This window comes from Chelonoidis abingdonii, chromosome 9, assembly GCF_003597395.2.
Source record: "Chelonoidis abingdonii isolate Lonesome George chromosome 9, CheloAbing_2.0, whole genome shotgun sequence".
Lineage (NCBI taxonomy): Eukaryota > Metazoa > Chordata > Testudines > Testudinidae > Chelonoidis > Chelonoidis abingdonii.
In genome coordinates this window covers 82118089-82131256 of record NC_133777.1, presented here as the reverse complement: position 1 = coordinate 82131256, position 13168 = coordinate 82118089, and the positions used below count along the sequence as shown (strand labels likewise).

At 39.2% G+C, this 13168-nt stretch overlaps 1 protein-coding gene across 5 annotated transcripts in view; it reads right to left on the bottom strand.

Moving 5' to 3' along the window:
- MAP2K5 (mitogen-activated protein kinase kinase 5) overlaps window positions 1-13168 on the bottom strand; it is a 195315-nt gene that overhangs the window by 16861 nt on the left and 165286 nt on the right. For 4 of the 5 annotated variants that reach the window (XR_004371552.2, XM_075069741.1, XM_032764314.2 and 1 more), the window contains one exon: window positions 11702-11747. The exons of the other annotated variant lie outside the window; for it this stretch is intronic. Coding sequence is in view for 3 of the 4 variants with exons in the window: in XM_075069741.1 (XP_074925842.1) it covers window positions 11702-11747 (46 nt within the window). In the remaining variant the exon portion in view is untranslated. The remainder of the gene's footprint in view (window positions 1-11701; window positions 11748-13168) is intronic. 5 annotated transcript variants of the gene reach the window in all.

The window sequence follows — 13168 nt, the reverse complement described above, 5'->3', positions numbered from 1 at the left end:
CTGCTGATTTACAGGAGCCAAGGATTTATCTGCACAGCTCCAATTAAATTGTAAATAGGCAGATGCACATTTATGAGACAATGAACTTTTCCATATAAGTACTTTGCTATTACTGACTCGATAAACCTGCACATTCCAGTGCTAAAGCATCTGCCTTCATTGGGAGTTAAAGCAGAGAGTTCCAGAGGAGAGACACACAGCTTAAAAAATCATGTTTAATTTAAAAATTAGAAACTGGAGCAGGCTGTGAGCACAGAGGTTGATTGAAACAAAATTTAAATTCCTGTCAAGCCCATTTAAACACAGGGGCCCTTCATAGACAATTAGCTGCTCCCTGTGAATGCTGAATAAACTCAGGCCTGGTCACTGTTAGAAGAGAGTAGGCCTACTGTGAGGACTGGGAAAAAAATTAACTAAAATCAGGCTGTATGAAATATTTAGCTTCCCAGTTTATCACAGGGGTTTGAAAGTGTAAACAAGACAAAAATCGATTCCTCGGTGTCCTCAAATCAATCCCCCAAAATGGTTAGGGCATCTGTTTCTTCTAAATTTTGTTTACTCTGGCAGATTTGCCTTAATTGCAGTTGTTTATCTCCCATTGTCCCCGGGGCCCTAATCTCCCCATTACTAATACTTAACACTCATTTCACATCTAAAGCTACTTCTAATCCTCAACAGGTTTCTGGGGCTCTTAAAATTATTGAAACCGTGGAGACAGGAGACACAGCCTCTTTGTGAAAGGAACATTTTCTTATCTACTACCAGCTGGGTCCAATCATCGCCAGGGATGGCTACAACAAAGGTGCTAAAAGGCTCTTTCACAATCACTGCTACTCTACAGGGAATTCAGGGGATAAAAAAGAGCTTTGATGGAAAAAATCTGAACAAGAGGGCTGTAACAGTCCAGCCAAATAAAGTTACTGTCATAATCAAATGCTGTCAATCACAATGAAAATCCAATTAAAAATGTTTCAGAGCAGCCCCCTTAAGTAGAAAAATATCCCCTATTTATACGCATTTTTGCAGAAATTAAAAAAGTAGTATTAACTGATTTTTTTTTTTTAAAACATCTTCAGGCCCTGATCCTGCAACTGGATTTGTGCACAAGAATCTGCTGGCATGCATCAAATTGCAAGACTGGAGTCATAAAGAATACGGGTCACCAGAAAGTCTTGGGAGGCACAGCCCTTTCTTTTGCTTTGTGTATATTGCACTGACAGGCAGTTGTTGGTATTATTTAATATTTACACTGAAGCTGTACCTGCGTGCTCCAATCACCATTCAGGCAAGTACTGCACAGAGATACAAAGATCCACTCTTTATCCCCAAGAGTTTAAAATCTATGCAGTGACCAAATCCATTTGCAATTCCCTTTTTATTTGGATTAAATAAATTATCAGATTAACAAATCAGTGTTATATGCCAGCCTGCTGTAGGACTGGCATAAATGACATGATTTTGAACAGACAAGGTGGGAGAGGTAATATCTTTTAGTGGACCAACTTCTATTGGTGAGTGAGACGAGCTTTGGGGCTTACACGGACACCTGAAGAAGACACCAGGGTAGTCTGAAAGCTTGTCTCTCTCATTAACAGAACTTGGTCTAATAAAAGATATTACCTCACCACTGTCTCTCTCTAATATCCTGGGACCAACATGGCTACAACACCACTGCACACATGATTTTGAACAGACATACAGAAAAGACAAAGCATTGGAAACAACAGATATTACTGTTATTGTAAACTGTGAACTGAAATTCCTAAACACAGGGAAAAATAAAAAGTAGTTGACATGAAAAAGAAAAACAAAAAAACCCCACACTACTACAAATAAACAAACCTTTAATGAAGCAGAATTGACATATTTGCAATTTCAGTAACAAAATAATTTTGATGGTACTGGAAAAACCACAGAAAAACTTATTAAGAATTGCAATTAGGCCTGGTCTACTTTGAAAATTTAGATCAACCTAGGCATGTTGCTCAGAGGTCTGAAAAAATTCACTCCCCTGAACACCACTGTTAAACTCCCATAACCCTGGGAACAGCCGCGGCTATGTCAACAGAAGAATTCTTCCGCAGACCTAGCTATTGCCACTCAGGGAGGTGGATTACCTACATGGATGGAAAAAACTCTTCTGTCAAATGTAGGAAGCATCTATAGTATAGTGCTGCAGCTGTGGTGCTGTAGCATTTGTAGCATAGACGTAGTCTTATTCTTAGGTACCTATACAAGACACTTGCCCCTCAAATTAAACAAACTCTTAAGACCAATAGCTTCTTGGATGGGAGTTGTCAGATTCATTTTACCATAAATATTCATGGTGTCATTCTTGCTTATTGCCAGTTCATTTCTCTTGGTTTCTTAGATTTTTATACATCTTAAAGTCTCATCCAAGCTATTTCTTTTCACATTCCATCAAAAAGTACTAGGATATTCTGAAGCTTTAGGGCATGTTAGAAAGAGATGGTTAGAGTCTCACATTTTCTGCAAAAAGTGACTGGTTATACAAACAATGGGACTGTGGAAGCTACCAAACAAATCTAATTGCAGTCATGCTAATAATGCTGGCAAGTTAACCTTCCCACAAACTTAGCTCTTCTAGAATTGCTGGATTCACTGACGTTCATGGAATACATTTCTGGATTTTGATATGATTTTTCAAGTGATTAGAAATAAACTATATCCCATGAATAGCGACGTTTATTTATTTATCTGACGTAGACTAGGGAATTGGTTGGGCTATACAACTACCTGCAATAATACACAGGTCCCCCCACAACTATGAGCTACACTGATCAATGAAAATGATGACTAATTACAATGAATGGTTAAAAAAAAAAATACTAAACACAGAGGATGAAATCCTGAAGTTTTGCCACTGACTTCAGTGGAGCCAGGATTTCACCCAGAACTTCTTGTCCATAAAAGATGAAGGTTGATAGCTTGAAAGTTTCTCATATTTGCGTCAGCTACAATGCCTGGGTCTGTCCCATTTCCTTAGGAAACCTGAAGACAGACCTATCACATCGTAAATATGCATGGTGTCTGCCAGAGTTTCTCCTTGTCTGGGTCTGAACTAGGATCATTGTGACAGAGGGCAGACTAAATGCTTGCAAACAAAGCCATTCATCATGAGTTCAAGCACTGACAATTTTACAAGACAAATCATCCCTGATAGGAGATTCCTGTACTGACTGATTTCCCAGTAAAATAAGTTGTATGTAAGTGGTTAAGAATTGAAAACTCTTGGCTCACTGTGATCAGAGAATGTCAGGTAAATTTTATCTATCTGTAATACTCTCTTCAAAAGATTTACTAGACGTTTGTGGAAAACAAAGCTTGTTTGCCAAGGTTAGACAGCCCTCTGTTCTTTCACAAGTATTAATGTCATCAAAAAAGAAATTACAACTGTCTCAAGCATTCAGCCAATGCTTCCATTGTTGTATTGCTGTGCAAATAAAGAGCTCAAGTAAAATTACTTGGTGGTGGATTCCCTATTTATAAATACACATAACGGGGTCCTGTTTTGGCTTTTATTCTGAGATATTTTAGCAGGAAAGCCCTATATGATTATATTATTTCTTCCCTCAAATTTTAAGGTGCAGTTAAAATCTTCACTGTATGTCCCATGCAACAGTCAAATTCAGTGAGCAAAAACCACCTTCAGAATAATTTATTATTACTATTTTATGGGGTCCATGGTTTACATACTTATATTTTTCAATCTACTGGTTTTGGGGAAATACAAGCAAAGCAGCATCTGTTCCAGAGAGTTCACATTTCAATGACCTTAAGAAAACTTAATAAAACATAAAAGCAAATGATCAATCTGAAAAATATTAACTGCACCTAAGGAGACCAGAGAGCCAGGTTGTTGTGAGAGAGGGACTATTTGTTAAACTTAAGACTGTGATAGGCTTCAAAAATTTCAGAAAAAACATGATTTTCAGTAGTTAATATTTTTATTTCTACAAACATATAATTTACCATTAATCCCGACTAATCAATAAAATATCAGCACAAAAAATAAACAGAAATGATCCTACAATCTATATTGCTTGGACTGGTTTAAAAAAAAATGGAGCAAAAAGCTACAAGTGAGAATTTTAACTAAAAGACCTAAACAAAAATTAACATATTTATGTAAAGTTAATTCAATGTAAAAGTTTAAACTGATTTTGCTACAACAGCTGATTATTTCCTAGCCAAAAACTCTGCAGCTATCTACCAGAGCCTTCTTTGAGAAATCTGAACTCCATCATCATGGATGTGCACTTTTATGCACCCAAAGTAAAATGCAAAGAAATAACTGCTACATACATGGCTTTTGGTATCTCAAATCCCATTCTATTCAGTAAAATCACTTACATTCAAAAATAATCATCTGAGGCATAGCATAATTCCATAATGCATTAGTGGTAAACCCAACAAGAAAATTCTACAGTTCTGCTTGCACGCTCTGAAAAGTGCATGGAATCTGCAAAACACAAGGCAACCCTCACAATCAAAGATGAGAAGGATTTTAAACAATCACTAAGGCAGAATAGTGATACCATAAAGACAATTTCTGCGCTAGCTTGTTTTCTGAAACTCTCTTTGCCACTGAGCAGCTAGAACAGATAATAACTATTAGTAAATCAAACTCCTGCAATATCCAGCTGTGTCTCACACATTTACATACAGATAGAATGGGTATATGTTTTTAATATGTATGCGACACGTACTTTTACCACAGCTGAAGCGCATGCTACAAAGGAGGAGGAGAATGGGAATGGAATCAGCATGAGATAATAAAGTGGCCTAGATAAAGTATTAGCGAGCGATTGATCTCAAACAGGGGATGCTGCTTCTCTCTGACCTGATTACTTACTATGCATAGATTCCATTAAATAGAGCTTAGAAATGGAAAGCTTCTGAAAAATACCGTAAATGCAGAGAGAGCATCCTGAGCCAAATCAGTGAGTGAATACATACCCACATGTACGGTACATGTATGTGGTTTAAGCTGTACCTACATAAACCCATCCGACTATCTTATAAACATGTACCCATTCCAGGCAGCACCAGCCTTGAAACCCTAGATAGATTTATATTTTAAATTAAAAAAAGCAAGCAAATCTACCATTTTATTAAAACTAGGCTCTCTTTTTCTCCCTTGCACAGAATAATCGTTGTTAGGGGGTATTTCAATATCTTGCACAGACTTCTGCTATGTTGAAGCAGCATATGTGTTTTATTTAATCTGACTCCATGTCTGTATCTGTATGTGGACTCACACACACTTGAGAAAGAGCGTGTTACAGATAAAAGAACAGCCATAGTAAGAATACAGCTGAGAGTATCCACTGGTGAATTATAAAGATCATTCCTGTCTTAAGAAGGAAGACCTTGATCAAAGCTCACTGAAATGACATTTTTTTCTCCATGAGAAGTTTGTTAATTTGAAATACTTTAAAATAATTAAAATACTGCATATGTTCCTGTATAAACTGAGAACCTGATGCCATAAATTCAAGGCAAAAGAATTGTTTTTGCTTGGTGGGTGGGCTAAAGAAAAGGCACGCTGACTGAGCTTAACCACAGGTAGGGCCCTATCAAATTCACAATCCATTTTGGTCAATTTCACAGTCATAGGACATTAAAAATCATAAATTTCATGATTTCAGCTACTTAAGTCTGAAATTTCACGGTGTTGTAATTGTAGGGGTCCTGACCCAAAAAGGAATTGTAGGGGGGCTGCAACATTATTGTACTGCTACCCTTACTTCTGTGCTGCTGCTGGCAGCGGTGCCGCCTTCCAAGAGCCGCTGCTGGCCAGGAACCCAGCTCTGAAGGCAGAACCGCTGCCAGCGGCAGGGCTGGGCCCTCAGTCAGCAGCCACCACTCTCTGGCCACCCAGCTCTGAAGGCAGCAATGCAGAGGTAATTGTGGCATGATATGGTATTGCCACCCTTACTTCTGTGCTGCTGCTGGTGGGGCGCTGCTTTCAGAGCTGGGCGCCCAGCCAACAGCCACTGCTCTCCAGCCGCCCAGCTCTGAAGGCAGCGCAGAATCAAGGGTGGGAATACTGCAACCCCCCAAAATAACCTTGTGACCCCCCTGCAAACCCTTTTGGGTCAGGACCCCCAATTTGAGAAACCCTGGTCTCCCCCATGAAATATGTATAGTATAGGGTAAAAGCAAACAAAAGACCTGATTCAGTCTGTGACGTGTTTTTTATAGCTGTGAATTTGGTAGGGCCCTAACCATAGGGCATTAATTTATGTTAGTTGTTTGTGAGGGAAATTCAGTGTTCGCTTATACAAGAGCATATGTGGTACCGAAGAGTCTGACTTTGTATAGGAATTTCATGCAGCCTTTATTCTGGCCTGATGTTTTCCAAGAAATCTGAAAAATAAAGTGCTCCAGCAACCTACAAGATTGGTCAAATCCATCCTTGGTGTAACTCCATTGACTTCAACGGCGTTACACTGGGTTGGATCTGATATACCTTGTTAGCTGGCGTCGTTAGTTGGCTTTTTAAATGCATTTAACAATTTAGGGATCAGAAGAGGATCTCATTTTGCATTCAGCCTTAAATTATATGAAATTGCCAGCAAAATGCTAACATTCAGCAGAGCTAATGTGTATATAGCATAAAATATCAACTCATATTTTGTTCGGTGCTAAGGATGATTACATGTTACTGCTTTCATCCTGGTGAGTACATTTTACCTCAAAACATTTTTTAGGTTTAAATCTGGCCTCATTGATGTCAACTGGGTCAAAATTTCACCCATACCTTCTGTATCACTTACCCCACCACTGTGCTGTAACACAAAAGCTGTATTAACAGTGCAAAGCAACACTACAGATTAGATGAGGAAGTGAGGATTATCAACAGCCCCTACAATGGGAATTTCAGGTAGGCAGAATAATGGGAATTTGGAGAGGCTATGAGGAACCAACTCCTCTTCAACTCTAGTGAAAAGTGTCACGGGATGTTTAATGAGCATACGTTGTCAGAACTTTGACGATTTAGGTTTCATATAAAAAGGCTTCACTTTAAAATCATAACTGAATTAACAGCAGCTTTATGAACCGCGATTATTAAGTACCGTTATGACAGAACAATTTTGTTCTAGTGCTAAATTCATCTTCTCCTATGAAAGCATCCACTGAATTGCCAGAATTAAGCCACCCATCTGGAGTTCTAGACTACTGGACTGGGTTGGCCCACAATAGGTGGTGAAGCAGCTGCTCTGGTTAAGTTCTTGACTGACACCAACATATCTCAAGAGGAGCTATTTTAACCAAATAACTTTCCCAAAGTCTAAGTGCATCGACTCTGTAAATCACAATGCACACAGAACAAGAAAGCAAGAAAGGGAATGGAGTCTTCAGACTGTTGATACATTCTTAGAAGACGGCCAATTTACAGATAGGGAAAAAAGTGCCCATTCTCCAATGGAGAGCACCCAACAATCTACAGTCCTAAGAGGAGAACAACAGCAGTAGAAAGAGAAAGAAAACAGAACATTGTGTTCAAGAAAAGATCCAAAATTTGAAGGCTGAATTGGTAAAAGGTTGTATACACAGTATATAAAGGTGGGAGGATCCCAGGGGCCAGCCAAATGTCTATATTGTAGTCAAGGAGCCCCGTAGCCCGAGTCCTGCGAGCCTAAGTCAGCTGACATGGGAGAGCAGTGGGTGTTTAATTGCAGGGTAGATATACCCAGTAAGCCATCTTTGTGATGGTGGTTCTTTCCTCAGTCTTCTGTCAGCGTGAAAAGCATGCTGGAGCTGGTGGGCAGGGCGCCCTAGTATACAGCGTTCGATGCTACAGTGATGATGTCTATTGATGTACTTAGACAGATAGATAGATAGATAGTATATTATAGGACACTCTTGATTCCTTTGGCTGATAAGAAACATGATGGGGAGCCATACAGCACCCTCAACTGGCAGATCTCTGGTTGCTATGGAGACATGGGTTCCCATATGCAATAATAATGAGTCAACCTGATTTTGAGGATGGAACATGCAAAATAAGACAGAAGAGACAATTACAATAACAACAAAATTGGTCCCAGTGCCCCAATAGGAGAAAAATTGAGGAAAAAGGCAGAGCCATCATGCAAAATTTCTTCCAATTATCCTTGGTAGAGGCCGTTAAATAGAATTTGGCCCTACCAAATTCACAGCTTTTGGGATATCCATGCCAGGGCAATGGGAGATCCCTAAAAGGGGGGACCCTGGCACCTGAACTGTGGCCCCACCCTCACACTGTCCCCTTCCTTGAGGACCGGTGCCATTCCTTCCCCAAGGCCCCATCCCTGCTCACTCCTCTCCGACCCTCCTCCTCCTTACTCATCCTTACGGCTGGTAAAAAGCGATGGGGCCATGGCCCCCTGGTCCGGCACCCCTGGTCCGTGCATTACTTGAGAACTTTTGAGAGTCACTGCTATATATTCAGTTGTGCATAGAGGGAATCCTCTAGTGTGCCACTCTGGACTAGCAGAGGCTCTACCTTGGAAAATTTCTTTGCACATAGATTATGGTTTAAAGAAACAATCTGACTCAAGACCAGCAGTTCCAAGCCACGTGTACAAAACCTTATGATCACAACAACCAGAATTACTTATCTCCACGAGCTTGATTTTCAGAAGCTGTTTTTGGCTTGCCCCCATAAATCATTACAGACACGACTTAGACTTTGTTGATGCAATCAGTTGTTAGCTAAATATCTATGTTACACAAGGTTCCCACAGTTACTTGCAAGTTTAGAAAAGTAGATGGCAAGATTGCAGGCCAAGCTGGAGGTCAGATCAGAGCCATTAACTTTCCTTGTATCAGTGTGTCCATAAAAGATTAGTATTTTCCTCAAAACAAACTTCTATTTTATTTAAAATTAACGTATTACAGGATTCACACAATCCACAGACCTATCGTTTGATCCCAACACTCTTTGGGTACATCTACACCACAAATGAAGGTGTGATTGTAGCCTGAGTAGTTATACCCATGCTGGCTTTAATTTAGCTGATGCGGGTAACAGTAGTAGTGAATATATGGCAGTGTGGGCTAGTCATCCCGGTACAATCCCAGTGGGGATCCTGGGAACGTATTTTGATTGCAGACCTGTGCTAGTGTCTGCCAGTGCTATGCACATAGCTAGATTAAAGGTAGGTAGCCTACCCACGCAGCCATCACATCTCCATTTGCAGTATAGACATACTCCTTTTGTCTACGCCAATAGGCTGCAGCATGTTACTCTTCCCCAGAGGGATGTTACTTTTTTGGTGAAACCTTAAAAAAAAAACACCTGAAAACTGATGCCTTTCTTACAAAGCTCACCTTCTCGCCAGCCCAACCCAAGAAACTTCAGGATCAGTTGAAAGAGCCATTATGCCGAAAGCAATCTGAAGATATGAGGTCAAATGCTGCTCTCTTTACTCAAACAAATAGTCCTAATGACTTCATTTCTTTAATCTTAATGGGATTATTCTCTTGCGTAGGCAAGAAAGATGTGGTCCTTAACCTCTAAATTTTATAATGTTATTTTCCCCCATCTCACTCTCTTCTCTGTACCCTACATCCTTCCTATTTCTCTTTTCCTGTCAACAGCCCTCCAAAACTTTGCACTACGCCAGACTGTCTTTCAGCCCAAAGGCTGGCTGTGACTTGCTCTGGAGAGTAGCCCCCGAGCTGGTGTCAGAGCTTGCTGCAGAACAGCATGGGGCGGCACTTAGCCCTGACAGGCTAGGACTGGGGAATCAAGCTGAGTCACAAATACTATTTTCCAAGGTGGGAGGTGGGGGAGGAGGGCTGCTCTTTCATTTAACCATCAGGCCAGCTGTGTGTGTAGTGTATTTAACGGCTATATGTCCATTTCTAATTAAACAGAAAGCAGTACGAGGGGCAATGTTGAGTACTAAAATATATTTTTTTAAAAGTAGTAAGTTATTTTCCCCAATAGCTACTCTTCTAAAATTATTTTAAAAATACCATTTTAAAAGAGGAACAGCATACTCCAGGGCATGTAGTTGTAAAGATATATATATGCACTTCCCCGTACGATAGGCACTCACCCTTTGGCCTCATTTTTATGACTCTACACCCCGGAGTGGTGTTATTGCTTACAAATACATACATATATACTTATAGGTGTACATGAGATCTGCAGATGTTTTATTTATAAGTGGCAGGCCTTATTGCATCATTGAAACATGCATTTACAAACAGATATAGGTTTTATGAAACCCTATTCCGTTGTTTTAATAGCTAAGCTATCCAGCCATAGCATAATAATGCACAAGGTAAATGTGTCTCCATCTCTAGAACCTGTTCCAAGTTTTCTCAGATGTGACTAACTGCAAGAATTTTCCAACCATCAAAAGTTAATAAAAAAAAAAAAAGACAGAATAAGGCTGTCTAAATCCTTGGTAACAAACACATACTGATGCAAAGTGGAGGGGGTTTTGGTGAACTTTAAGGCCCTAATTGAGCAAGGTATTTAAGCGTGTGCCTAACTTAAGCATGTGAGCAGATCCACTGAAGTTAATATGGTTAAAAATTAGGTACACAGTTAAATGCTTTGTTGAGCAGGGCCTACACTGAGACAAGTCTGAATTCTGAGATACCTGCCTCAAAGGGTAATTTTAGAGGTAAGTCTCTAATCGGAGAACAGCTGCAATGCCCCCAGTTCACAGCATGTAAGTAAGAAAGGAGGTAAGTTATATGTTTATTTTGTGATCATGTTACTGTGTCTTAAAGTTACCCTTAAGTATGCAATGCAAAGAATGAAAAAACATCATCATTTATATAAATCTACAAAGTACATCTGGCAGAGATAAGCAACATAACAACACTTTAAAGACAGGGAATGGTGGGTGAAACATTAGTAGGAGTGGACTATAATTATTGTTTACTAATGCTAGATTCTACCATTATTCTAACAGCTTGTGCATTGTCAAATCAACATTCTGCATTAAACAAATGACCACCTGGGAATTGTTTGGGAACAGCTCTCCTCCTATTACTGCTTGACTAAAAAATGCCATTTACAAGCAAAGAAAGCTGCCTCTGAGCAGAAAACAAGACACTGGAAGCCTTTCTGAGGAAAGATACATATGAACTTGATCCTCTACAGCCAATCTAATTTCATTCTAGAATATAAATGAAAACAGTGACAACAGGAATTTCCTGTAGGATTTCATTAACACTGTAATACATTGAACATATCCTCTGTTTTCAATCTTCAGGTTTTGAAAGGTTCTGAGTGGTAAATGATGACAAAGCATGACTGACATTAAATTGTAATCCCTGAACAGCCAAACTGAAAGACCATTGCATTTAGTTTCAAAATGGTTTTGACTGAAATTGATACCTGCATGACACTCCCAAGAAAAGCTCAGGTGAATTCCTGATTGCATTGAAGTCAATGGGAGTTTTGCCACTGATATCAATGGAGCCAAGATTCCACTCAGCAAATGCAGTAAATTTGGTAACCATGAGGTGAAATCCTGGCCCCACTCAAGTCAATGGCAAAACTCCCACTGACTTCAGTGGAGCCAGGATTTCACTCTTGGTTTCTGTGTGCGCTTTGCAAATATATAGTTGCTGCACAATGTAGAAACAAAGTTTATATTTAACTTTGCAAGTACTGGTGAGAAAAATAGATATACTTCAATATACATTACAGAGTTCCACTTACCATTAAGTCTTCAGGTGCTGGCCTTTCCTTTGGTTGCTTTCTCATGCTATGTATCATAAAAGTGAAATTGTTATATATAAACAACTGTTCATTTATTTCACATGCTTAAATACTGACAACTTCTTCCTTCAAACCCAGGTAATCATGCCTAGAATTTCAATGTACTTCTTAACTTCATCAAGTACAAACTGAAGACATGGCTCCTAAGAGCACCCAAAATGTTAATCAATTTCTCTCTTCTTTTTTCAGCTTTTGATTCCGTACAGTGTTACTGTATCCTTAATACAACTGTTATGTATTCAATTGCTGATGAGAAGATTCTGCAGAAGATGGACTGATTTTCTACTTGTCTTGTTATACATGTCTCAGCATTTCAAGACTGTAATGTGATGGGTCACTTTTAATCACTTCTGAAAGCTGGTCAGATCGACCACAAACTTCCAAAGAATGTTTTCTTACCATGTCTGGAACTAATTATTTTCTAAATTAATTTGGGGGTCCTTGTTACTGGGGATTCCTTTACATATAGTGATCAGTATAACAAATCAACTGAGAAATCATGGTAATTTTTTTCTCATTTTGACATTATGATGTAGCTGGACAGAAGAAGAATACCCACAGGTGGGAAATTTAATTTTTAATGCTAAATAGCTATAGGGTTGCACACGGTGTCCTGGAGTATCTCCCTTAATTTTTTTACACTTATTTCCACTGCTTTGCAGGCTGATAGTTCGTTATGGAGCATTAGCTGGTTTATTAGACCATGTTTCTCATCCAAATAGTCCTAGTTTTGTATGCAACAGGTGCAATTAGCTTTTGCGAACTGAGTTTAGCTGCATGAAGGAGCACTATAATGTGGCACTGAGGTGACCATCAGGAGCTGCCTACTGACTAATTGGATTACATCCAAACAGCCAGAGTTTATGGTGTAACTGGCATAAAGTCCAAGTCTGATGTGCTCTTCACTTGATGTGCATAATACTTATAGGAGTCAATTGCTAAAATGGTATACAACGTAATTTTTTTGGACACTAATGCCTCGTGCTATAATAAGCTGCATACCGTACAGGTTAATATTAAACTATATCTAAAAAGTGTACATATTCTTGTAGTAAATAGGGGCCATAGTGCCATTAATGATTCAAAGGACAATTTGCCTTCCTTATAACCATATGCACCTCAGATAATGCACACATTAGAAGTAGTGCAAGCTGTCTGAATAGTGAGTGGGTAACAGTCTTAATCTGATATTCCTAAGTAGCTGTTTCTTGACATCTGTGGAAATTTTAACACAGGTTAGCCCTCCTTCTTTCTCAATAATATTTTTTATGCAACATCTAATTAATTTTTTTGGAAGGGATAAAAAGGTGCAGTCTCCTGCACATCAGTTAGTTATGCTGTAAAATCACTGAACATTGTGGCCTGCTGTAATTTTATCCATCAAAAATGAGGCCTGTTTTAGATAAA